This window comes from Stenella coeruleoalba, assembly GCF_951394435.1.
Source record: "Stenella coeruleoalba genome assembly, chromosome: 3".
NCBI classification, from domain to species: Eukaryota; Metazoa; Chordata; class Mammalia; order Artiodactyla; family Delphinidae; genus Stenella; species Stenella coeruleoalba.
The window spans coordinates 136,491,597-136,519,341 of NC_137148.1; the positions used below are offsets into that span (position 1 = coordinate 136,491,597).

The window sequence follows — 27,745 nt, forward strand, 5'->3', positions numbered from 1 at the left end:
ATGCCACATATTCCATGTCTTCTTATCATAAACCTGAAGTGCAGCCCAGGCTGACAGCTTTCTCACCTTACAAATGAGAAGACGAGTTCAGAGTGGAGAAGCAGCTTTCCTCAAGGTCATCTAGCTAAGAGCAGACAGACCCGCACCTTCCACCTCTCGGGCTAACGTTCTTGTCCGTACACTAGAAGCTGCAAGCTTCCAGCCTAAGAACCACCTTAACCTGCAGTGTGTTTTATTGGTCTTCTATTGCGTTGCAATTTAAAAAAAAAATTTTTAATCACGAAAGATTAGATTTCCTAGCAAGTGCAGATATCCAGTTTCTCTGAAAATCTGAAGTTGTGGCAACATAAGGCTTATATCCCTGAAAGGTTGTAATTAGCCAGAGCTGAACAGAAGCCACACCCCCTACAGGGGACACACTGGCTTCATCAGTCCCCATCACCTCGCGCTGTCTCAGTCATCCAGCGGATTCACTCACTATGTTACCTGCCTGGTCCTGGTGGGCCTTTGGATTTGAGACGCCTGCCAAACGCTATGGCCTTTCTGCTGAAATTCGTCCCAAATGGCTTCCCTGAGGAACAGAGAATGAGGTTAATGAGATTGGTAAGATTCTTTCCCAGGAACTTGGTGCCAGGGATTACCAGAGGCAGCCCAGAGGTGGGGTCCCTCCCAGGGGATGCTCTGGGGAAGTCCCAAGCCTGGTCCCAGATCTTCACCTTCACAGATGGGGCTGGGGGAACCCCTCCCACATCAGAGCCTGTTGGGGGCAGGCAGATGCAGCCGTAAATCACGTTAGCCTGTGGCAACTGTGCAAAAGCTATGTTTCTGTACGTTTGCTGCTGAGCACACTCTGAGAATCCCCTTGACCCCGTCAGTCAGCAGCACGCATGCCTGGCCACTCTTTTGCGAACCCATATCCATTATTCTGTCGTGTCTTCTTCACCAGGCGAGCAGGACAGCCAGCTGGAGCCTTGCACTTATTCAAAACTCGACTGAGGCATCTCAGGGCGGCGGGGCAGCTCCAGGCTGCCTGGGTTTGAATTGTGCCTCCTTCCTTCACCACACTTTTAGGCAAAGAACTTCTCTGTGGCCCTGTTTTCTGCTCTGTAAGGTACAGCTGCCTTGTAGGGTTACTAGGATGATTATAGTAAATAGTATGAGCGAATTCCTTAGCAGAGTGCTTTATAAACAGCAAACGCTTAATAAACGTCAGCTGGGTGATTAGTGTCACGAGCACCAGGTATCTATATATTCTGTTGGCTGCAGGTGGTTTAGGGCACAGCCATCAAACCCAGTAAACAAACTAACAAGATCGTTCCAGATGATTTAACAGCTATGATGAAAACAAAGGGGTAAGGAAAGGGACCTGGGGGATGACAGAGACCTCTTTGGAAGGTGACCTTGTGGGCTGAGGTTTTTCAACCATGGCACGGCGGTCATCTGGGGCCAGTCCATTCTTTAGTGTGGGGGCTGTCCTGTGCGTTGTAGGATGTTGGGCAGCATCCCTGGCTTCTGCCCACTGAATGCCAACCATGTCCCTCTCCCAACTGCGACGACCAAAAATATGTCCAGACATTGCCAAAAGTCCCCTGGAGGGCACAAATGAGCCCCGCTGAGAATCACTGATATAAGGGATTGAGAGAGGGGAGCATTCAGATGACAGAATAGATGGCTTTGGAGAGATGGACTTTGAACCCAGAGGGTATGAGGACGTGGAACCTTAACCCTGACCTTAATCCAGGCATTTGTGATGTTTAGCCGATTTCCTTAAACTGAATCACTCTCACTACCTCCACAATGGGTTCTGTTTTTCTGGAGAACCCCACCCGATTCAGAGCTGAGATGTCAAGCCTCACCCACTCCCACTGCCCAGCCTGTGTCCCAGGGAGGCCCAGCTCCAGCTCCGAGGGCAGGAGCCCGTCTTGCTGTCACCCAAGCCCACAACCTCTTGGCACCAGTGTGGGTGCCCATCCCCGGAGGCTGACGTGGGAGAGGGAGGGAGGGCTGGCTGAGAGAAGGCCAGGAAGAGAACCCAGAGAGGCCACGAGCAGGTGATGTGTTTATTGCGGGACCACTTTTTTTAGGGGCTGGGCTGGCTGTGAGGTTCTACTGGGGGGGTGACGACGACACGGATGGACGGACCCTCCCAAGCGCCCAGCCCCAGAAAAGACAAACACAATAACTTGGAATCCAAACCAGTTGCACATAAATAGAAGGAGGTTGGCAAAAGAAAAAGAGAAAACAACAAATGAATGTGCACTTTCCTATGCTAGTGTGACAAAGCGGCCCCGCACCGCCCACGTCCAGGCTCTTCTTTACTCAGCTTCCACGCTGAGGCTCCCATCTGCTCTGAAAACCGCCTTCAGATCCGACTCCTGGCAGCCCCCCTGCCAGTCTCCTGGACTGGCAACCAAGTCAAGAAAACTAAGATGGGTTCTTCTTAAAAAAAAAAAAAAAAAAAACCAACCAAAAACCGCCTTCGTGGTTCTCTGCACCTCCCAGTCCTAGGGGGTGAATAATGGGACCTCTGACCCTAAACCAACCAAAAAATAAAACACGCTGAGCACAAGCCGTGAGTCAGAATAAAAACATATTGCACATGCTTCCAAGAGTCTTCCTGAGAGCCCTCTCACTGCAGAGACCCAAATACTGGCTTCTGATCCATCCTGTCACTGGCTGTCAGTCGTGTAACAGATCCTGCACACCCCCAAATCCCCAAAGCCAGTTGGCATCAGGCATACAATCCCACATTATGAGCCTCTGCTCTGAGCCAAACTTGAGGCTGAGGCTGGGTTTAGCCTCAAGCAGGAGACGCATGCGGTGGAAGGACGTGAGTATTGCTGGGTTTAAATCTTTGTCTACTTTTCAACAAGCTTCCTCCTCTGGGTGGTTATCGAAGTTCTACAGGTGAACAGAGCATCCAAGACGTGGAATCTTCCAGAACCGAGAGCCTGGAAAGTGGTTCTCCCCAACTATATGCTTTTGCAAAGGGCGCTCTGTGGTTAACCACAGGGCTGCCCCAAGCCGGGTTAAAAACCTACAGCCCTTGCGTGGGACAGGCAGTGCGGCAATCACCATCATCTTTCTCCTAAGGACTTTTCAAGTATCACAAAATCCCTGATACAGCATGTAAACAAGACATCTTACTGAACAGAAAGCTAGGTCACTTCGGGAAGCAGCAGCATGTGAAATATCTAAAAGGCTGAAGAGGGTTTTAGGTTCCATAACAAAGCAACAAGACAGCTGCCCACTGTGCCTCGGAAGGCAGACAGACGCTCGGGCACGAACACACACACAGGCCCCTGTGGATGGAGCCAGGGAAAGAAAAGCACCCCAGATAGCATCTACCGGGGGTCTGGAGACACATCAGGCTGCCCCCTTTTCAGTGGTGTAGCTGCCATCGGCAAAGAATAAAGGAGTCTTTGATGCTAAAACCTGGACGTGCTCATGAACTGCTGGTCTGCATCCAGTCCCCAGTCTCCTGGCCTCTTCCCAGGTCTTTCTCGACCCGCTGGGCCCCTCTCCAGGGGCTGGCCACCGAGCCATCCCCTTGCATCCCAGCCACACGTGGAAGATGTTTTCCAGAGCAATGCTCTTGGGTGAGGTATGTCACTGCCTGTTTTGCCCCAGGTCAGTTTTATTTAAAAAGAGCATGCACCCTCTCCGTTCAAGGGTCCTGAGGCTCTGCGGGGACAGCCTCCCAGGCGCCTCACTGGGCTGAGCTCCCTTCGTCAGCATCCTCTTCCTCTGCCCAGATCTCCAAGGCCTCCCTGCGTGGCTAAAGGTGCCCTATCTGTCGAAACAGCCCGCAGGGAACGCGTGGCTCCCGCTGAAGTAGCTGCTCCCGTAGGTGGCGGCGAGGCAGTGTCTGGGCTCAGCTGCAATAGCCATGTGCATGCTGAGGGACGTGGGCAGCGGCACGGGACACACGTCCAGGGGCTGGAGGGTGGGGTACAGGGCATGGAGGGATGAGCCGCTGCCCCCTGAGAGCAGGGTCCCCGAGTGGTGGGCCTGCAGCGAGTCCCGATAGGCCACGCACAGGTCCTGCACAGGGGTCTGGAACTGGGCCAGGGCCATCGCTGTCGGCTGGCCGAGGCCGGGGTAGGCGGGTGGCTGGAACAGCACCTGGGTGGGAGCTGGGGGTGTGCCGGGCACCATCGCCAGGGCCTGGCTCTTGACCGCGACGGCATCCTTGAGGATGTTGTCATAAGCTCTGAAAGGAAAGGACTTGGGTGAGACTTGGGAGGTCAGAGGCTCCAGCACCAGACACCTGCCTTGCTGAGGGGGATGCCAGGAGACCCATGTGCTGTGACTGCTGGGCCTCTCCCAGCCTGGGCTCACTGCCTGAAGCACCGCCTCAGCTGTTCTCTGACTAAACTCAGGCCTCAGATCTCAGCTTGGATCTGCTTCCTACAAAAACCCTCTTCTGACCCCTCAAGACTAGCCTAGCTGTCCCTGCAGCCCCTCTGCACTGCCCCACCTTGGCGGTCAACACCGCAGATGATAACTTCCGGTCACTACCTGGTCCCTCGTGCAGAGTTCGAGCTTCGACCCACCTGCTTTTGCTCATCGCTGCATCCCCACACTGGGCACAGCGCCTGCCCTGAGAGGGCAGAGCTCCCGGTGCTTAGGTGAGCACAACCTCCACCTTCAAGGCACTTCCAGCCAGCTCCATCCCCGGCTAAGCTAGCAGATTTCAAGCAGGTTGCCCCCAGGGACCTAAGTGTCTCCATCTGAAAAGGGGGATGGAACAGGTCTTTTGCCATCTCAAAAAAAAAAAAAAAAAAAGCTTCCCGTAGTAAATCTTTTTGGGAAAACAAATCAATTCGAGGCTTCGGTAAGAAAGGAACAAGTGGAAGCTGCACCAGGTCTGAGCAGGGGGCTACCCCAGAGGGACAGCCTCGGGGAAGAGGCAGGGCTGGTGGCTCAGTATCCAGGGGCACCCATCCTCACTCAGGCTAGACCGTGTTCTCCAGCTTTGGGCACCCTCTAGAAGGCAAAGACTCTAAAATAAGGGCTAGGGAGCAGGACTGATTCCAGAGGAATGGGACAAAGGCAGTTGCACCAGGAGGCTGAGAGGTGGCTCTTCAGGGGCTGGCCCCGTGGTCAGCAGGGCCAGCATCCAGGAGATGCCACCAGCCGTTGGGTGGAAGAGAGACCAGGTGCAGCCAGGCGAGGGCTTTCTGTCCTCTCTCCCCTCCTGCCTCCTCCCTACTGAGCTCTTTTGCTTCCGATATCAGTTTCAGGGTGTTCTGTCTATGATGCCTTTAAGCATCCTCTCTGAAACACTGAACACTTCCTCCCCAAGATCCCCAAGGACCCTTGCAAGGAGGCTGTGGCCTCTTACGTGAAGCCACTCTGGGCTTAGCTGGCTAAGAGTCAGCTTTGTGGCCATGTCTGAGAAAAGCAGCTCATGATGAGAGTGTCTCAATATAATCACCCAGAAGACTGATACACTGGGTCAAAGAGCCCAAGACACTCAGAAAGATGTGCACAGAGCCCTTCTGCTGCTGCACTCTTGACCTACAAATTGCAACCCAAAGCTACTCAAAATAGGAAGGACCAACTCCCCGAATCCCAATTCTTTCACGAGTCACCACGGCCCACTTTCCGTGAGCAATCAGCCCACCATAAGCCTCCAGGAAATTGCCTGAAGTGGGTCTTATGAGCAACTGGAACTTCGGTATTTCCGAAACACAAAGGATCAGGAGGGGAACTTACACCAGCAGGATTTCGATGCATGTGCTGAGATGTTCCAGGGAGTAGTTTGAGATCCTCTGCAGGTCTCTGGTCCAGTAGGGAGAGAGCTGAAGGCAAATCCTAGAGGCCCCGACGCAGGCTGCGGCCACCACAGAAGGCTGGAATTTGTAGAAAATATGATCTGAAAGAGAATCACATAGAAAGAGTCAGCATCAGAAAGCCTGGTCCTGGAGTCCTGCCTTGTGCTCCCTGGCAGACAAATGATTAGGTCCAAGGTTGTTCACTGCTCCCGCAAACACACACACACACACACAAACACACACACAATGAAAAATTAAAACAGCATGAATTTCCATTCTTGAATCTTAAAACACCTTGGCTCTCTCGGTCTGGGATTTCTTATGTCAGCCTAGAGCAGCAGTTTTCAAAATACCATCCCTGGCTTCTAGGGGCTGCAGTGGGCTTGCTGATGGGCTACAAGCAGAACTGCCAAACACCTGTTCCTTCCTTTGGCTGTTAGGGGTGACCGACACACTGTTTCAAAGGCTTCTTTTTGAGGTTATGACTGAAGGCTACTTAGTAACAAAGCCTGGCCCTCAGTAGGCACTCACTAACAATCTGTTGAAAGAACTAAAGAATGAATGAATGCCTGTAAGTGTTTGATATTCTTAACTAAAATTGGAACTTGACTTATGTTTACTGGGGAATCCTCCCCCCCACCACCCCAGCTTTACTGATGTATAATTGACAAATAAAACCTGTACATATTTACAGTGTACAGCGTGATGTTTTGGTACATGTACACACTGGAAAATGATCTGAGAAATCTTAATGTCCTACTTTGATATCTGGCAACATGGCAAAGCTGGGACTACTTATGTGCAAAGGCAAACCATTGAAATTCCCACAATTCTCATGAAGAACAGTCAGTTATCAGCGCATTATTATGCTGTCTTAAACTGTTTATGACTTTCAATGATTTCAACATTTGCCTGTTAAAGTATGAATTAGGCAGGGTGGTATGGTTACAGACACAGAGTCAGACTCCCCAGGTTCAAATTCCAGCAACGGCCTTGGGTAAGTTACTTCACGTCTTGAGTAACAACTAAGGAAACTGATTCGTAAAATGAGAATAGCACAAATGATTTTCATGTGAAGTCGTTGTGAGGTTCAAATGAGACAATGCATGCAGAGAACTAAAATAAGGTGCCTGGTACATAGTAAGTGCTCATTTAATGCTTGATATCACAATTGTTGATGTTGTTACTGATATTATTGATATTTGGTTTGCAGTGGGTTATCAGGTGGTTGTATCAACAGTATTTCTGACCTAGTGTTGTACTTAATACCTAGATCTTTAGATACTTCAAATAAAAGTCCCCAAACAGGGCAAAAGTTTATTGCTAAAGCAGATGTAAACATAATCCTCTCTCCCACCCTACCTGTATAATGATAGCTCTTCCAGAGTGACCTACTTGTGGATTTGCATTGTGTTCCAGATTAGTGTATAAAAAACTACCAGGGCTTCCCTGGTGGCGCAGTGGTTGAGAGTCCGCCTGCCAATGCAGGGGACACGGGTTCGTGCCCCGGTCCGGGAAGATCCCACATGCCGCGGAGCGACTGGGCCTGTGAGCCATGGTCGCTGAGCCTGCGCGTCCGGAGCCTGTGCTCCGCAACGGGAGAGGCCACAACAGTGAGAGGCCCGCATACCGCTAAAAAAAAAACAAAACAAAAACTACCAGGTGATCAGTAAATAGGCTACCAGCTGCCTGCATACAAGCTGCTACTTCTCTTTTACACGTTACTGCTAACACATGGTTGAATCGTCGCTCCTTCCCTGCTGATCCCTGCCAAGTGGAGTGATCTGGTGATTTGGGTGGATGGTCCCCCTTCAGCAAGGACTCCCTGGGGCAGGTCTCTCAGGGCCCCTGACCCCGGCCCCCATGTGTGTGGGGGGGAAGGGCGGACAGGCCCTGACATCAGCCCCACCTTGCAGGGTGACCTCTAGGAAGTAGTGGGCGTACTCCTTGAGGCACTCTTTGGTCTTGCGGGGGCAGGTGGTGGGCCAGCTGTGGCAGTGGTGGTCCTTCTGGCTGACGGAGGCCAGGAGGTAGTAGTCGAGGAAGTGGGCGGGCGTGGGCAGGCAGAGGTTCCAGCCGAAGGCCTCCAGCAGCAGCAGCTCTGTGCTCAACAGCTCCTTCTTGGTAAGGGAGAAGTTCTGGCTGCTCAGGATCCTCGTGCTGTTTATCTGTTCCAGCTTGGGGACGTGGTCTTCCCTATCCTCGAACTTACCTGAGGGAGAAGCAGAGGTTACTGGGACTTTTACAACACTTGCTGTAAAAGCCCACCTTAAAGTACCTGGACGGTGCTGGCAGGGAGAAGAGCAAGCCCAAAGGCACACATTCCAGATCTGTCACACCTGGGCTCGAATCCCCAGGCCATCACTTCCAGCTGTGCTGTGTGGTCATGGAAAGGTGTCTCACCCTCTCTGTGCCTCAGTTCTCTCACATGTAAAATGGAACTTATACATCCTAAAGATTTTGTCAGATTCAATGGGAAACCTCACACCAAATGTTCAGACCAGCAATGAGGATCCCAGAAGGTGATCGACAGCAGTTAGCAACAGCAGCAAGGGCCTGGGGAGTAAGGTGGCCCTCCCATCTGGTCCTCACTAATTCAGCCTCAGGACTGGTCAGGGGGCCATTGTCACGGTGACCTTGCAAATCTGGTCCTGTCCCTCCAGACGTGGAAAAGCCCTTCAGTGGCTCCCCAGTATCTTCAATACTGAGTTTAAACTCTGTCAATGGGTTCTTTAGTTTGGATTCCCCCAGACACAGTTTGCTTGGGATGTGAGCCTAGGAAAGATCTGTAAGTAGGAAAAGACAGGAAAGGGACAAAAGCCAAAAGGGCACTTGATCTTGAAGAGGTTTCTGCACCCCTATGCTCACTGCAGCATTATTCACAACAGCCAAGACAACCTAAGTGTCCCCTTTCAGATGAATGGATAAAGAAAATATGGTATTTATATACAATGGGATATTATTCAGCCATAAAAAGAAGGAAATCCTGCCATTTGGGACAACATGGATGGACCTTGAGGGCATTATGTTAAGTGAATAATGAGAGAGTCAGAGAAAGACAAATACTGTTATGGTATCTCTTACATGTGGAATCTTAAGAAAACAAACTCAGATACAGAGAGCAGACTGGTGGCTGCCAGAGGGGATGGGGGATGTGAAGATAGTCAGAAAGGACAAATGTCCAGTTACAAATTAGTCCTGGGGATGCAACGTCGGGCATACTGACTACACTTAACCGTAGTGCATATTTGAAAGTTCCTAAAAGAGTAGATCTGAAAAGTTCTCATTGCAAGAAAAAAAAGTCTAACTATGTGAGATTATGGATGTTAACTTACGGTGGTGATCATTTCACAATATATGCATATATCAAACCACTGTACACCTTAAACTAATGCAGTCTGCCAACTGTATCTCAATAAAACTGGAAAACAAAAAAAGTGGCGTCATGTAACTTCCAAAGCGAGGCTTTAAGAGGTCTTGCATCTTCTGCCTTTGCCCCGCCTGGAGTGCCATTCCCAGACCTCTGTGCAAGGAATCAAGTCTAGCCTGTTGGAGGTGAAGAGGCCACAAGGAGGAGAACCAAGATGCCCAGGCAACAGCCCAGCCAGCACCGACTCTCACACATGTGAATGAGGCCACCCTGGACCTTCCAGGCCAGCGGATCCTCCAGCAACTGTATGAAGGAGTCCAAGTAATACCAGCACAGGAACCACCAAGCGACCCACATCGTTGTTGTTTTAAATCACTTAGTTTTGGGGTGACTTGCTTTGCAGGAACAGACAACTGGAATACATTCATATCAATGCACAGTGGCAAAAAGATGCGAAACCCCGCAGACAGACATGTCACACAGCTCGGGAAGTACTGAAGGAACAATGACCTCATACTGGAAGGTCCTGGAAATAATCTGCAGGAAATAAATCCGCGTGACGCTAGATACAAACAAACAGAAATAAAACACAAGCCTGGGGTTATCCCACTCAAGGGTCAAGGAACCGAGGACTTCCACAGCAACGTCCCCCTGGCAGTCAGCAGTTGTGGAAGGCCCTAGTGGCAGCCTCTGCTGTGGAGGGCTCTGCAGGCAGGGGGCGTGCAGCCACCACACCCTCACTCGGGGGAACCACGCACACCTGGCTGTAGCCTCGGCCACGGAAGTTCTCTGCAGGCACCGCGCCCTCCTTGCCTACGAGCCTTTGTCCGCACAGCCCCTCTGCGCAGAGCACCCTTCCCCATCCCCTCTTCACTCCGCCAAGCTCACCCCGTCCTGCACCTCAAAGCCACTGCCCCCTGGAAACCTTCCCTGACCATGGTCCCCACGTGCTGCCCGATGCCCACATTGGATGGTGGTGGCCTCGGTCTGGTCACCTTGGCCTCCAAGCCTAACCTCACTGGCTGCAGAACAGCTGCGGGAGCAGGTGTCGGAAGAGGCAGTGGGCGACCAAGTTACGCTCCGAGCACACATCTGTGCCGATGAAGGGAACAGCCAACAAATCATCCACACACCTGTGCTCAACTGCCAGCGCCCCCTGACCCAGTTCTCAGCAGACGCTCAGGCTCGCTGAGAGATAAGGAAGTAACCACTTCAGGCAGGCGGCCCTACAGCAGATACAACACATTCCTCACGAAGGCCTCAAAAGACGTCACTGAGAAATGAAACACTGACTCTGGGAAGCCTGCATCCTTCTTCTCAGGGAGCCAGGCAACAGCCCACTGGGTGGGCAGAGATGGTGACGTGAAGCTCTAGTGCTTGCCACGGAGGAGCAGAGACGATGCTGACCGGTCCCGAAGCGGCTTACAGCAAAGCAACCCAGACTCATCTTCCAGAGCTCCATCCACGGCCCCGCCGGCGGAGCACACACCTTATTCCCTTGCCTTGTACCAGGGCAACTCAGGCAGGAAAAGGTGAGGACAGTGCTGCCCCTTGCCCAAGGGGAAGAGGCTCTTGAACGCTGAAATCCTGGGTAGGGGGGACCCTGCTGACCAGGCCTTGCTGCCTTCCACAGCCTCAGGGCCCCTCGCCCTCCCCAAGCACTGGATCCAGCCACACTTGGAATCTGGCCCCTCCTCCAGCGGGCATGCTCATCCCCTCACCCCCTTATCATGTGTCCTCCAGAGCTCAGTTCAGAGGCCGCCCGGTGTCATCAACGCACTTCTCACACTCGGATTGTTTCATCTCAAATAGTAGTAACAGTGGCCAGCACCTGACCATTAATAGGTCATTAACAAGCGTGAGCCCCAGAAGGATAGGAACCATGTCCCACGTATTCGAAGGTGTGCCCCGAGGTGCCAGCACAGTCCCCGGCACACAGTAGATGCCCAATGCCTATTTGTTGAGAGAATGAATGGTTCTCTCTGGATAGCTGAATTGTAGGCCGTTTGAATTGTTCTCCGATGCTCTCTGATTATCTGTATCTGCTATTTTTTTCTCCAACAATTCACTTATTCTTTATGCAAATTAAAGAGAAAGAAAATAATATTTTTCTTGCAAAATTGTCAAGGTTTCCCTGAACCTTGGGCTGACCTGAGCCAAGGCTGTTCGCAGGCACTCGATAGCTAGAGCTCTTTTCTTCCCAGAGCAGAGGGTGGCACGGTGAAGGTCACCGCTCTGGCAGAAACCTTTGCATCTGGTACCTTTAAAATGGAGAGATCTGGTGTCAGCACCTTAACCAAGCGAGCAAATGCAGCATCTCTATTGCATCGTGCCAGCGGTGGCACCAAGACCCTTCCACGGTCTTGCCGGCAGCCAGCAATCTATTCCGATGGCAGATGTGCTCAATCAGATTAATTTCTCCCTGCCCTCAGTGCTTTTCAAACCTTTCAGAGTTCTGCCTTTTCCGCAGCCACCAGGCCCAAAAGGGATCACCCTCAAATGGAAGGGGCCGTGGATTACTGAGGAATCTGATTCATGTGCTCTCTCTGCTCCCCACACTAGGGAGGCTACATGGCGACCCACCGCACTGCAGAGCAGGGCGGAGCTGGGTCTGAATCCTCGACAAGTTGACCCTGGACCTAAAAGCACTAAACTCCACAGGCTGTTCATTTCTTCTCTAGGAATCCGCCCCAACAGAGAAAGCATACCTATGCAGGATGCAAAGTGCTGTAAGAAGTACCCAGCACACAGAAATGGACAGAGCTCCCATGCTGGGGCTGGGCACCAGGCTTTGTGCTGGACACACAACAGATCCTCCCAGGTAGGTTCTGTTCGGAGCCCCAGAGGCTCAGAGAAAAAGCTCACGCAAGCACTCAGCTCCACACCTAGGAGTGACCTTACAGCCCCTGCTCTTAGCGAACAACACATTTCACAGCCAGCAAAGATTTTATGAGTTTCCTGGTGTTGCACGTGCCCGGCAGACGTTTCCTCCCCTCCTCCCATGACCGTGAGCCGGGCAGCCCTTTGTCCCCAGCCCGCCACCACCGAGCACCGCCACTCAGCTGCTTGCTCCCTATTGACAAATGGCACAGACAGCAGATGCCTGGGAGTCTTTAGGCAGGTCCCCCAGGAGGGGTGGGGTACATTAGTCCGAGTCTTTGCAAGTCAGACAAGAGCCACAGACTGTCTTCAACTTGTTTGATGTACTTTTTATTTGGAAAAGTTTCAAATCCACAGGAAAGAAGAAAGAACTGAACAATGAACCCCGATGACCCTTCCCCAGATTCACCAACAGCTGACACGGAGCCACACAATTGCCGTGTGTGTGTGTGTGTGTGTGTGTGTGTGTGTGTGTGTGTGGTATATAAATATCGGTTTTACTGGACCATTTTTTAATTAAGTTGCAGGCATGACATGCCACCCCTGGATATTTCAGCATCCATCCCTGAGGTCATTTTCCTACCTAATCATAATGTTACTAGCAATTGCAAGAACATCTGCATTAATGTAGTTAACATTTTCTAACATTCAATCCATATTTGACTTTCCCCAAGGGTCCCAAAAATGCCTTTATAACCTTTGTTTTTTTGATCCAGATCCAAAAGGCTACACATGGTGTCTGTTACATCCCGTTGGTCCCATTCTTTGTTTGTTTTTCATGACATGGACTCTTTGGATGAATCCAGGCCAGTTGTACAATGTCCCATATTCTGGATTCCCTGATTGTTTCCTCATGATCAAACGGTTTGAGCAAGAAAACTACAGAGGTGACGTTTTGTCCCTCTTAACAGATCACATCAGGAATTATACAACATCAGTTTGTCCCAGCAACAGCGATGCTACATTTGATCGCTTGGTTAAGGTGCTGACATCAGATCTCTCCATTTTAAAGGTACCATTCTCCTGTGAAATTAATAAGTCATCTGTGAGGTGACACTTCAAGAATAAGTGAATATCCTGTTTCCCAACAGCTTTTAACTCAATGGTTTCGCATCCATGGAGGAGCCTTTCCTGAATAAATTATTACATTGGGGTTGAAAAAAAGAATTTTTAACAATTCTACCATTTCATCTACATTTTTCTTTTTGGATATTCACACTGTCCCAAATTTGAACAGTGGGAGCACTGTCAACATACTAAGGTTAAGAAAAAAAATCCTAAGCCTGTCAGAGCACTCACCCTGAATCTGGGAGGCCAGCCACACGCACATGAGCCCCTAGTGTTGGTGGCAGTGGTGAAACATACAAACAACACCTCTGAGGATGCCCTGCACACCAGCTGACGGATTGCTCCCACACTCCCAGGGGCTGGTGCAAAGACAGCCTGAGCCACACTTGGCAGGTCACAGAGTTAGTTAGTGGACTGATGACCGTGAGGCCACCAAGTGACCTAAACTCTTAACCACAGACTAGGCCACAGTGGCCGGACACTGTAAGCCAGCAAGCCTCAGGAGTGACACTCACACACTGGCTTTTTTTTTTCTCTCTCTTTTTTTAAATGGCATTTAAAGAAATTATAGTAAAAGGCACATAACAGAAAATGTACCATTTTAACCGTTTTTAACTGTACTGTTCAGTAGCATCAAGTACCTTCACACTGCTGTGTAACCCATCTCCAGAACTCTTTTCATCTTGCAAAACTGAAACTCTATACCCATTAAACAACTCCCTGTTTCCCTCCACCAACCCGATAACCACCTTTCTACTTTCTGTCTCTATGAATTGACTAAAGACTGGCTCTTTCTTCTTCTACCTACTGTCCTGACAATCAAGCCTTAAAACAGACCAAACAGACTCCTGATTTTTCTGAAGTAGTGTCAGGAGAAGCAGTATTTTTAATTGCTTAAAAAACAAAACAAAAACCAAACTCTTTATTTTGGAAAAATTTTTAAATACCAAAAAAAGAGAAAATGTTACAGTGAAGCCCCATGAATGCGTTATGCAACTCTAACACTCATCCACATTTACACTGACTTTAGAAAAATTCTTAAATAAAAACAAAAACAGCACAGAATGGGAGTCTACAAAAAGCCAGTGTTGCCCGTTTCTCAAGCCCAGGCCCAGCACTGCCCACTCTCTAGACAGGTCCCAGTTAATCCCCCCAACAGTCCTTCATGCCTGGCAAGATGCCCATTTATAGACTCATTCAGGATTACCTGCTGCCCATTCAGGAGGTAAACCTAGGCTCAGACATGAGGCCAAAGTTCCCCGGCTAAAGAGAACCAGGTTTTAATGCAATAGCTATTAAAACTATTCTTCTTTGCTAAAGAAGTACAATGCCTTTAAAAAGAGTCAAAGCTGCTCTTTCTGAAGAAAGCCCTCTCTCCTATTTGAAGCCCTCCCCCCGCCCTTCATCTGAGAAAGAGAAACAAAATTTGATGAGGAATTGAGACCCCATGGCTACCCTCCCCCTTCCTGCAACTCCCTGCCCTACTCTGTATGCTGCTGATGATAAAGGGAAGGGAGGGAGGCAGGTCAGAGGGTAAAGAGCCACCCCAGTGGCTGCCTGGCCCTCCAGGTGGACCTGACATCTTCTGAGCTGACTGTAGAAAAGAGATGGGCGGTAGAGGAGCTGAGGACCCAAGAGGAAAGAGAAAGCCCTGGTGGAAAGGGCTTTTCACCAGTACTTGGGAAAGAAAGCACTGGGCCCTTTAGTCCCCAGGCTGGGCCAGGCTGAGTGGAGACCTTTCTGATACTAATTCTTCCTTCTTCAGATCCTTCCTTCATGGAAGGGGAGAGCAGTGGCCATTAGGTGGGGCAGAACCGGCCAGCTTTATTTACAGCTGGAGCCCGTGCTCCATAACAAGAGAAGCCACCGCAATGAGAAGCCCGCGCACTGCAACAAAGAGTAGCACCCGCTCACTGCAACTAGAGAAAAGCCCGCGCACAGCAACGAAGACCCAGTGCAGCCAAAATTAAATAAATTTATAAAAATAAATAAATAAACAAAAGAAAGTGATCTGCTGTGGGACAAATGCTGCTGTTGTGTAGCAGCTGAGAGCAAGGACTCGGGAGGCAGGGTTGGGGGGCGGTGATGGCCACCTGGGTCCCCATCCTAGCTGTGTGCTCATGTGAAAGTTACCCGACTACTGGGCCTCAGTTGCATCCTCTGTCAACTGAGGAAAATAACAGTGCCTACTTCACAGGATTGTTCTGAGGATTAAATGAGCAAACCCACACGAAGAATTCAAAACACTGCCTGGCATAGAAACAATAAATATTAACCGTTCCATGATCACTGAGGCCAGGATCTGCCCTCCACCCGCAAATTCTGATTATAGAAAAAAATGCAGTGAGTTTGCAAGTAGTTTTTTATTTTATTCTTTATATTTTTTTCTATTTTCTAATCTTCTACAAGGAACAAACACCACTCTCCTGCTGAGGAAAAGCAGTTTCAACTTCTCAGAAGACGGGCCCCTAGAAGCCAGAACCGGCAAAGTAACTGCCAGAGAAGGTTCCTGAATGTGGATCTGCCCTAGTCCAGGACTAGGACACAGGGAAAGGCAAGGCATGCTCCTTGAAGACCAATTGAAAATCCACTCCTAACATGAAAATAATCTCATCTCACCACCCAGAGAGGGGACAGGCTGGCATATTTCCTTTGGGCCTGGAAGGGGCTTTTGTTTTTGTTTAGAGGACAGTGATCTTTATTTTAATTTTTAAAAAATAAATTTATTTTATTTATTTATTTTACTTATTTATTTTTGGCTGTGTTGGGTCTCCGTTGCTGCACACAGGTTTTCTCTAGCTGCGGCAAGCGGGGGCTACTCGTTGCGGTGCACAGGCTTCTCATTGCGGTGGCTTCTCTTGTTGCGGAGCATGGGCTCTAGGCGCGCGGGCTTCAGTAGTTGTGGCTCGCGGGCTCTAGAGCGCAGGCTCAGTAGTTGTGGCTCATGGGCTTAGTTGCTCCACGGCATGTGGGGGTCTTCCCAGACCAGGGCTCGAACCCGTGTCCCCTACATTAGCAGGCAGACTCTTAACCACTGCACCACCATATAGTTGATTTACAATGTTGTATTAGTTTCAGGTGTACAGCAAAGTGAATCAGTTATACATATACACATATCCACTCTTCTTTTTTTTTAAGATTCTTTTCCTATATAGGCCATTACAGAGTATTGAGTGGAGTTCCCTGTGCTCTACAGCAGGTTCTTATTAGTCATCTATTTGGAAGGGGTTTTAAAACCAACTGAAAGGTGCCTTGCTGGTACGATCGAGACCAATGCTGACCAGGCGGTGGGTGTCCCGTGGAGGGCAGGGTGCTGTGACCAGGGGAGTGAACACCCACCATGTGGAGCCCGAGTCTCCTAGGCAAGGCAAGGAGGGGCTCTAATCTGGAAGACAGTCTCTGGGTGTGGGGAACGGATGCCTAATGAAGGACTCTGAGCTCTGCCCTCTCAGACTTCAGCACCAGCAGGAGAATGCGTATAATGCAATTCTAGCCATAAGAGCGGAGAAGGTACTACAAGACACAAGTATTCACTACAGAGAGGGTTCAAGGCTACTGCAAATAAAAAGAAAATAAAGATGAATGCCTAGCTCCCAGCAGCCAAACTGCAGACAGCGTGAGGAGTGGACAGGCTGCCCAACGTCAATGTCCGGGTCTTTGTGTGAGCCGGGCTGTTCTCCTAACAGTAAGGACACTTGGATTTTCTCAAAAGGGCAACTGGCTTGTTCCAGGCAGGTGCCCAGAGACCTGCTGGTCATGCTTGGCTTGAAGTCTGCTTCTTTAGGACGGGGACTTGATCTACTTTGTACATTACAGTCTCCCAGGCTCAGCGCATAGTAAGTACATGTGTGTGGAATGAACCATCGTCAACGAAAGGGCCTGTAGGCACCCCTACTGTTTACCCCCATCTCCCCGGGGCTGAACACAGAGTCTGCCATATCGCAGAGGTGGAATAAATGTTTTTTGACTGGTTTACCCATGCAGGGGTCAAGGGCTCCTGAACACTGCATGATTAATGAACCCATGCAGCTCAAGATTCCCCCTCCTCTCAAAAAACCCCAGGCCTTGGCCAAACAGGTCTGGGCACTAGAATTGCTAAGGCAAATGGTGTGATTTCTGAATTTCCAGCCCAGCCAGCTATCCAACCGGCACGTCACACAAAATCCCTCCCCCCAAATAGTTCTAAGCCTGCCAGTCTGCAGAGATGGGAACAGGAAATGGAAAATCACCGTGTCCTCGCTCACTGCCGTTACACTGGAGCCCCGCGCCCGGATCTGCTCAGCGTGGCCCTCACGTGACAGACCACTGTTTTCAGTCCGCCCATGCTGTGTGGCCACTGCCAAAATGTCACCGATTAGAAGATGTACCACTGATGTTGCAGCAGCTTTTTGGAGGAAATAATAAACTATGGTCATATGAAGCGCACACATCAAAGGTAAGACCTATCCTGGTTTCTGAAATGTGAAACCATGGCAGGGAGGAAACTGAGTGCTGGCCACTCTTGCATGAGAGGCAGGGAGTGTTAAATTATTTTCTGCACGGGAGCTGCCACATTTCCTCACAGATTTGGGTTTAATCCTATAAATAAATCTTAGGCTCTGTCTGAAGTACACCCCTGAACAAGGCCACCTGGAAAAATTGCTCCCTTTGCATCTGCTGCCTACAATTAGTGCCCCAGAGGGGTCCCAAGCATTCCTAGCTTTGGGGGGAGCTGGGGTGCCTTCCTTCATCCTTGTCCAGAAGGGAAATCCAGGAGGGATTAGGACTGCTTCCCCCCACTTTGCTGTCAAAGAAGCTGCTTCTCAGTCATCAAAGCAGGGGGAGGGGAGGGGAGCGGAGGGGAGGGATGCAGGGATGAGAGAGGGGGAGTGAGGCACTTTCCTAGGAGAAAGACAGGCCTCTCCTAGAATCTCCCGAGACCCAGAGGCAGTGCCTTTTTTGGTACCTGCCCTAAGAAATGAGGCTACTGATTTCTGGCTTAAGAAGCCTTAAAAGCAGTTGGTCTGGGAACTCATTTCTCACCTGGACACCCTGGACAGGACAAGGCAGAAAGGCAGGATGCAAATGTACTCTCTGCTGGGAGCACAGACAGAAGCTCAAAGTGGATGAGGGGCCAGGATGAGGGAGAGACAACGCTCCTCTTCTGATGGTGTGTTGCTCTCGTGGAGAAGCACGTGCTTCCAAAGGCTCCCACACATTAAGTTCAATTTAAGAAAAAAGGGATCTGCTCAGCTGTTGGTCAAAACCTCTGCAAGGCAATTCAGTGCTACCCACCAAAACCTTAAATGCACACACCTCTGACCAAAGCAATCCCACAGACATACCTCAGTGTGCAAAGATGCAGAGGAAAGGACAGCTGTTGTCATATTGTTTAAAGCGGTAAAAAAAAAAAAAAAGAAAGAAAAAGATGGCAATGCAAATATCCATCGACAGGGAATCATTCTATAAATGTCAGTGTTTATAATATGGAGAACTCTGCAGTCAGTAAAAAGAGTAAGGTAAATCCATACAGACGGGAAAGATGTTCCCTAAGGTACCATGAAGAAAACACCTTTGGTATTAATCCACTTGTGCAAATGTAATGGATTCTGATTATTCACTGTGCACACTGATCTGGTGAATACAGAACCACACTCCTAGAGGAAGATACAGGGTTAGGTTCCTTTGAGCCTCTGATCACACCCGATCAACACATAACCTTTTTTGTGTATTTCTGTTTACTGTACTGTTGACTCATGATCACTGAACTCACAGCCAACAGCACTTACACCTTATACCTGAGCAAAGCTTACCTAACACACACATTTTCTCCTAAGGTACACACACCACAGCCTTCCCAAATGTAGGAACACGACACCGCAATTCAGCACGATGGTTAGGGCCCGTGTTACACAGCAAAAACACCAACAAGCAGAAAAATGAGAAAACATGGCACTAAACAGCCAAAAAAGGACACCTGTTATTAGTATGAGAGCTGAGAAGGCACAGCGCTGCCTTGTTCAACCTCAGCTGGGAACACGCACGCCAGGCGATTCACATCTTCTGCTGCTCAGCACGTGTCCACGAATGACCCGAAAAGTTCCGGGAGTATTGATTTTGGGGTTACAAATAAATTTTAGTGAGTAGGCACATTCACAAGTATGGAATCTTGGACTCATGAGGGCTAACTGTATGTTTGTACATGCACAGAACATTTCTAGAAAATACACTCGATCCATTTTGGAAAAAGATGTAAGGAACTGTTGCCAGAAGTTATCTCTGGAGAATGAGATGGGTAACAGATTTTTTATTTTATTCTTTGAATCTCATTTACAAGTGAGCACACCATTTCTAATTTTAAAACTCTACAGGAGGGAGATGGGCCTTTCTGCAGGTAAGCACAGCAGAGCATGACAGACTCACGTCAGGCTACGGGACCCTGCCCTGCAGGAGGACCTATGTGTAGAGAGGGGTCCTTCCCTTGCAGAGGCCTTGGGACCACCCTCCTGCTTGATGTTTCCCACTCCTGGGGAGGAGGATGAGGGCTGAGATGAAGGCCAGCATTGGACTCAGGCTCACCTACAAAAATATGGAAGTCAGAACTTTATCCCAAGAAACAGATGGACTTGTCCCCCATGAGCTTTCACAGCTTTTCACAAGCCAGAAGCCAGGAGCAGGACAGGGCTCACCAACAACTCAGCACTAAGAAACCTTGTTTAGGGGCTTCCCTGGTGGCGCAGTGGTTGAGAGTCCGCCTGCCAATGCAGGGGACACAGGTTCGTGCCCCGGTCCAGGAAGATCCCACATCCCACATGCCGCAGAGCGGCTGGGGCCGTGAGCCATGCCGCTGAGCCTGCGCATACGGAGCCTGTGCTCCGCAACAGGAGAGGCCACAACAGTGAGAGGCCTGTGTACCGGGGGAAAAAAAGGAAAGAAAAAGAAACCTTGTTTTCCCAGGGAGTGGGGTGGGGGTCTGGAAGTCACAATGAAAGAAAACAGAAGTCTATAAAGAGAAAGTATGACGGAACTGGGATTAGAAAGGAAAAAAAAAGAATAGAAAAAGGAGGAAGGTAGGGAATCTGGCAATTTTGTTTAAGGGCAGTTTTGGGGGGTTTTTTTGGCCACACCACGTGGCATGTGGGATCTTAGTTCCCCGACCAGGGATCGAACCCGTGCCCCCTGCAATGGAAGCGAGGAGTCTTAACCACCAGACCACCAGGTTAGTCCCTTTACGGGCGGTTTATACGGCTGTTAATCTATGATTCATTCCCTCCTCTCACCCCCGGAAATGAAAATAGGTTTGTTTTCCCAATTCTGAAAATACATAAGTACATCTAGAACTGGAAGGATACACCCCAAATTTTGGGAATGGGACTATGGATTTGGGGGGAAACAATTTTTTTACACTAAGTCCTTCTGTATCTTTTCTATGTTTCTAACAATAAAAATGTATCTCATACTTTTTGTATCATCACATTTAAGGCCGTGCTACCGTAGCAATACCACCAAGCATGCCTCTTGTCTTTCTGGTTTTCTTTCCCTCCCTCTCTCCTTCCTCAGGCTGGTCCATGCCCTGAAGCTAAGAACTCAGCACCCAGTCATCTCTGAGCAGTGACAACCAGGCAAAAGTAAAACTCCAAGTTTTCTTAAAAAGTTCAACATAGAATGACCATATGTGACCAGCAATTCCACTCCTGGGTTGCTACGCAAAAGAATTGAAAATAGATGTTCAAACAAACTGGTGCCCGAGTATTCACAGCAGCACTAATGCTAACAGCCAAAACGTGAAAACCACCCAAATGTCCATCCACAGATGAATGGATAAAAACAAATGTGGTCTATCCATACAACAGAGATTATCTAGCCATAACAAGGAATGAAATACTGATACATGCTACAACACGGATGAACCCTAAAAACAGAAAGTGAAAGAAACCAGACATAAAAGGTCACATGTTGTATGACGCCTTTTCATATGAAATACCCATAATAGTCAACTCTATACAGACACAGAACAGACTGGTGGTTGCCAGGGGCCAGGGGTGGGAAGGAATGGGGAGTTACTGCCTAATGGATACATGGGCTCCTTTTGGGGTGATGAACATGTTCTGGATCTAGAGAGAGGTGATGTCTGCACAACAGCGTTAATGTACTGTCACGGAACTATATACTTGACAGTGGTTAAAATGCTAGAGTCTATGTTGTGATATGACTTCTACCTCAATTAAAAAAAAATAAAGCAAAGTTCCAAACTGTGTGACCTTGGGCCTCTCTGAGCCTACAGAATGGTCAGATGACAGCACAATCACACAGGCTGGTTGTGAGGCTTCCAAGTGATGTGTGTGTAAAGTGCTTGGCACGGTGCTGGGCGCGTAGAAGGGGACCAGTGAGCAATGAAGCTGCCCCCGCCGGGACGACGATTATTACGTGGCACTGTGAAAGCCAACTCACCTGCAAGTGGTGGGGTTTCTGTGTTGTCAAATTGTCCTTTTAGTTAAACACCAACAAGCAAAAGACAGTTGGGGAGGGGTGCTGTGTGAGATGAAAGACTAAAGAAGAGAGTGGCTCTTCTCTATTTATGGTATATTTATATCTAGATTATATTTATACTAGAATTCTCTCCTGTGTCAAGGTAGGAAATGCAGTTAACTTGGTCCTAGAAAGGCAAAGGGTGGCTTTGTCAGTGGTCCCCCAAGGAACAACCCACAAGCTGTTGCTTTTCTGCCCCCTTCCACAGGCTTGGAGACATGCGTCCTTGACTGCCTCCTGTTTTATGGGGGCAGAAGGGGCTATGTGTAGGTGAGAGGGCTCCACCTATGCAAAGGCCCTTACCTGGAAGCAGCTTTAAAAATCTAAGAATGGACAGATGGGGGCAAGAAGGACTATCCCCCTTCTTATCTGGGAATTAATTATTTGCAACAAAATTAGCAGAACTCAGAACTTCCTGAGGCAAGGTGAACCCCCTTGTGGCTGACAGTCGGCCTGGGAAGAGGGGAGGGAGGAATGAATAGGATTTCAGGCTGTCATGGAAACTTTTCTTTCCTGGGGCCTCTGAGCATATGGCAGGTGTCCTGAAAAATCCGTTCCTGCTGCCCAAGGCTGGCTGCTGTCCTCAGACATGTGGGTGAGGGCCTCTGCCTCTCCCTCTGAAAGGCCCCCTCCCTCTGCCACGGCAGCAGGCACAAAGGAGTCCCCAGTGCGCACCTCTCATCCCAGCTCCCCAGACAGATGCTGGGAGCCTCGGTGAACCCATGGAAATCCGAGTCCCCTGCCCCCAGGGCCCTCGAGGCAACCCGCAGATCTCAGACGGCAGCAGGCCAGAGGCCACGGTGCAGACTCCTCGAGGGCCGCTGCAGCGGGGACAAACCCCCCAGCTCCTCCCAAGACGAAACAGAGCTGCGTGCTGATTTGAGACTTTGAAGTAGTGAGCAGGCTGGACTCCCAGCAAGACAGGCCACCCTGTATAACATGGGAAATCCAGTTGGCTCAAGGTAGAGAAAATCACAAGTCAGGAGGCTGTAAACCCAGAGCAGCCAAAGGGATTAAGATAACAGCAGGTGGCAGGTGCCAGGGTGGAAAACAAGGCAGAATTCTGAAAACTCTAAAGCCATGTGTCTGGACCTGGATGATTGTGCTGGAGGGTCTGTAGCAGCATGCCAGGGACAGACAAAGCCACAGGAGAAAATGGGCATCAGAGGGAATCAAGCACTGGGGAATGGGGAAGGGACCCATAAAATAAAATAGGACAATAACATATTGTAGCGGAGAATGTAAGATGTGATTGAATTTTAAGGAGAAAAGACTAGATGTCAAGGAAATGTGACTGCAGCTGGCCACTTTGGGGTGTCCCACTCGTCTGCATGAAGGGCAACTTGGCCCAGCTCTAAGGGAAACTCTGGCTCCATTCATTTCCTTTAGCCCACAAATATTGTTTTCATTTTATTTCATTTTATTTTCTTTGGCCACACCACATGGCATGTGGGATCCTAGTTCCCCAACCAGGGATAGAACTCCCGCCCCCAGCTCTGGAAGCACGAGAGTCCACAAATCTTATTTTTTGAGGCCTTACTATGTGTTCCTTTCCCTCCCTGAAACTCACTGCTTAGCGGGGGGAGGTGAGTGTCAATCAAAAGTCCATGAGGCCATGCGGCTGTACCTCAGGGATGCCTTATGTACACCTCACTCCCAAGGCGGCAGGGGAGGCTTTCTCAGGGATGTGAGTACAGGGCCCAAGTGCCATTTAACCAGGACCAGATGGGCAGGGGGAAGGAATGGGAAGTGCTGTGGGCAGAGGGAACAGCATGTGCAAAGATCTGTGACAGGAGGGGCTTGGCTGGAACCTAGGGATGGAAGAGGAGAAAGGCCTGAGGTCAGAGAGGCAGGACCCTGACGGACGGTCCTTCTAAGACTGTCGGAAAATCAGGGGGCAATTTTTAGTTGCAGCGTGGCATGGCAGACTGTGCTTTAAGCAGATGACCAGAGTAGTAGCATATTTATTTCCTACCTAGGCAGACAGATGGTCAAAGCCATGCCGTGTTTTGTTTTGTTTTTTTAAGATTTTTTTTTTTTTTGGATGTGGACCATTTTTAAAGTCTTTGTTGAATTTGTTACAATATTGCTTCTGTTTTATGTTTTGGTTTTTCGGCCGTGAGGCATGTGGGATCTTAGCTCCCCGACCAGGGATCGAACCCGCACCCCCTGCATTGGAAGGCGAAGTTTTAACCACTGGACCGCCAGGGAAGTCCCCATGCTGTGTGTTTAGTGAGGCCTCACTGGAAGATGCAAACTCCAAGAGGCCTGTGCCCAGGCCTGGAGACTACACAATGGGTCCTGCTTGGGGCCCACACAAACAGTCACATTTCTAAACACCTCTAAGAACAGTGGTTGCTCGGGCTCCCCCCCTCCACCCCGGCCAGCAATTTCAGAAGCCCTATGTCAGAAAGCAGGTAACATGGGGTTAAGACACAGGTTCTGGCACCATGCAGTTCTGGGCTCAAATCCTGTCTGCTATAGATGAGCTGGGTGACCCAAGGCAAGTTTCTTAACCTCTCTGTGCCTCGGTGAAATGGGGGTACTAAAAGTATCTGTCTTCTAGTGTCACTGTGTGGATTCATTAAGATCAAGCTGCTAAAATCCTCATCCCTTGGCCTGGTACGTTATAGATGCTAAAGAAAATGTTGGTTATTATCACTATGGTTCGCATTCAGCTAAGGATGAACACGGAAGACGTGCAAAGACCATGGAAATGTAGAACGATTCGGGAGCGCCCGGGCTCACCGGGTGAGGAAACAGCACAGGGAAAGAAGTGGGTTCCACGTACTTGCGAGCAGAAGGCAGGAGACTGCCACAGCGTAGAGCTGCTTGGAGGTGGTGATGTTATAGCGATCCAGGAAGTGGTCCAGCAGGTAGACGGCCAGGTGCCGGGCAGCGGGGCAGAGCTGGCAGTGGCTGCTCAGCAGGGTTAAGATGTCAACAAAGAACCGGCGGCTCTTCAGGAGCGGGGAGTGGGCTCGGAAGGTGGGCAGCTTCAGCTCCTGGAACAGGCAGGGCAGAAGGGGGGTCAGGGCTGTCTCCCGAGAGCCTCAGAGGCCCACCTGCTGGCTGGTGAGGAAGCATTGATTCCCTCTACACCCTCTTCGTTTTCCTTCAAGTCCCAGGATGGCAGTTCCTCTATTCTAGAAACTCCTGGACCGTCTCCCACCTGCCCTCACTGAGCATAGGCTCGTAACGTGTCAAGAACATGAAGACAGAGGCAGGTGAAGGAGCGGGTCATTCCCAGCAAAAGCTCGACTATCTGAGATGCACGAGGCCATAAAACATGTAGGAGGCCTTGAGTTGGAGACCCACATCCAAATCTTGGCTCCTCTACTCAACCAGTTTGACGGACCTTGGTCAGCCTGCCTTCACCTTCATTTCTTCCTCAACAGCAGAGGATTAAATGAAAAATGGATGTGAAGCACCTATTTTGAAAAAATTCGCCATAAAAAAGTTGTTAAAATAACAGTACAAAGAACTCCCAAATAGCCTTCACCCAGATTCATTAGTTGTTGACATATTACGTTTTCTCTCTCTGCAGACATACGTGCTTTTTTCTAAAAGTAAGTTCTAGACATTATATATCCCCCAGGAGGTGACTTTTCCTTTGTAATTCATACACTGCCGTGTCACCTGAATTTATTTAGTCTAACGCAATAAAAACCAACAAGAGAAATGTCACCCAATCAAGATTTTTATGACGGAAAAATTTTTCTTGTATATCTACCATATTTATAATTTAACCAAAGTAGACAAGACACAATTTATTTAGGAAATGTCTTAGCAACATTTTGTCAAACAGGGAAACAAAATTGAGGAAAAACAGGAAAAGAAATGCTGGCAGAAAGGGAATTGTGAGAGCTCACTAAGGGCAGCGTCCCTGGGGGAGGAGATTAAAACAAATTGGTGCCCATCCTCCGTCTAATGCCCTCTCTTAACCCTGGGGCTTTACTTAAATAGCAACAGCTCTGGGATGAGAAGATATCTGTTCACTCACTCATTCAAGAGATATCAGTTCATTCATTTCACTCAGTATCAAGTACCTCCTATACATCAGGCATTATTCTAGGCACAGGAGGTACAATCTGGAATGAGATAGAAACAGACCTAAATATAAGATTAAAACTATAAAACTCTGGAAAAAACACAGGAGCAAATCTTCATGACTTTAGATTAGGCAATGGCTTCTCTGATCTGACATCCAAGACAGAAGGAACAAAAAAAGAAAAAAATGCATAAGTTCGACTTCAAAATTTAGAACTTCCAAAAGCTTCCCTGGTGGCGCAGTAGTTGAGAGTCCGCCTGCCGATGCAGGGGACATGGGTTCGTGCCCCAGTCTGGGAGGATCCCACATGCCGCGGAGCGGCTAGGCCCGTGAGCCATCATGGCGCTGAGCCTGCGCGTCCGGAGCCTGTGCTCCGCAACAGGAGAGGTCACAACAGTGAGAGGCCCACGTACCGCAAAACAAACAAACAAACAAAAAAACAACAAAAAAAGAAAAGATAACATCAAGAAAGTGAAAAGACAAACCACAGAATGGGAGAAAATGTTTGGAAATCATATATCAACAAGAGACTCTAATTCAGAATATATAAAGAACTCTTACAACTGAGCAATAAAAAGACAAACAACCCAATTTAAAAATGGGCAAAAGGGCTTCCCTGGTGGCGCAGTGGTTGAGAGTCCACCTGCCAATACACGGGACACGGGTTCGAGCCCCGGTCCGGGAAGATCCCACACGCTGCGGAGCGGCTGGGCCCGTGAGCCACGGCCGCTGAGCCTGCGCGTCCGGAGCCTATGCTCCACAACGGGAGAGGCCACAACAGTGAGAGGCCCGCGTACCGCAAAAAAAAAAAAAAAAAAAAAAAAAAGGGCGAAGGACTGAATAGATATTTCTTCACAGAAGATATAGAAATTGCCAATAAGCACATGAAAAGATTCTCACATTACTAATCATTAGGAAAATGCAAATCAAAAGCACAATCAGATACCACCTCACATCCATTAGAATGGCTATTATAAAAACCAAAACCAAAAGAGAAAATAAACAAGTGTTAGCGAGAATGTGGACAAAATGGAACAAACTGGAAGCCTCAATACACTGCTGGTGGAAAAGCAAAATAGTGCAGCCAGTGTGGAAAACGATCTGGCAGCTGCTCAAAATGTGAAACACAGAGTTACCACATGACCCAGCAGTTCCAATCCTTGGTGTATTCCCAAGAGATGGAAACACAGGACCACATAAAACCTTGTACTGGAATGTTGATAGTGGCATTATTCATAATAGTCCCCAAATGGAAACAACCCAACTGTCCATCAACTGATGAATGGAAAAATATGGTCTGTCCATCCCATGGAATATTATTAGGCCACAAAAACAAATGAAATACTGATATGTGTTACGACATGGATGAACCTTGAAAACATTATGTTAAGTAAAAAAAATCCAATCATAAAAGGCCACATATCCTGTGATTCCCTTTATATGAAATGTCCAGTATAGGAAAATCTGTTGACCAAAACTGCCTGCCTCAGCCAGGCACAATAATAACCACTTGCACGAGTTGTGCCACAACAGGAGGTCCCGATAGGGCACACTGCCGCTGAAAACTAACCAGAATTCGGGAGGGGCCAAAAGGAGGGAGGAGACGTTGGCCCATAATATGTCCTGCCAACCTCCCAGAAACCCTCACGCTGGAATCCATCTTGGCTGAGAGATGCACACACCATCAGGAAGGACCTTAGTCAGACCAAACAGGGGCACAAGCAAGATGACTGGCCAGAGACAACCTGGAAAGCTAACCCCATCACCATAAAACCTGAGACTGTGAGTCACGCGGCACAGCAGTTCTCCTGGGCTCCCTTATTCCACTGTTCTCTGCCCGGGCGCCCCTTCCCAATAAAGTCTTTTGCCCTGTAAGGATAACGTGTCTCCTCGGACAATACATTTCCAAGCGTTAGACAAGAGTCCACTCTTGGGCCCTGGAAGCGGCCCCCCTTTCGGTAACAAATCCATACAAACAGAAAGCAGATTAGCAACTGCTGGGAGCTGGGGGCAGTTGGGGAGGTTAGTGGCAGGGGGACCTGCCAATGGATATGGGGTTTCTTTTAGGGATGATGGAAATGTTCTGAA

The 27,745-nt window shown here is 49.1% G+C and overlaps 1 protein-coding gene across 1 annotated transcript in view; it reads right to left on the bottom strand.

Moving 5' to 3' along the window:
- Positions 1 to 246: 246 nt before the first annotated feature.
- Positions 247 to 27,745, bottom strand: part of CCNJL (cyclin J like) — a 52,836-nt gene continuing 25,337 nt past the window's right edge. The window contains 4 exon segments of the mRNA XM_079917738.1: positions 247 to 4,213; positions 5,722 to 5,881; positions 7,690 to 7,992; positions 24,398 to 24,611. Coding sequence (XP_079773864.1) covers positions 3,790 to 4,213; positions 5,722 to 5,881; positions 7,690 to 7,992; positions 24,398 to 24,611 — 1,101 coding nt within the window. The 3' untranslated portion in view covers positions 247 to 3,789.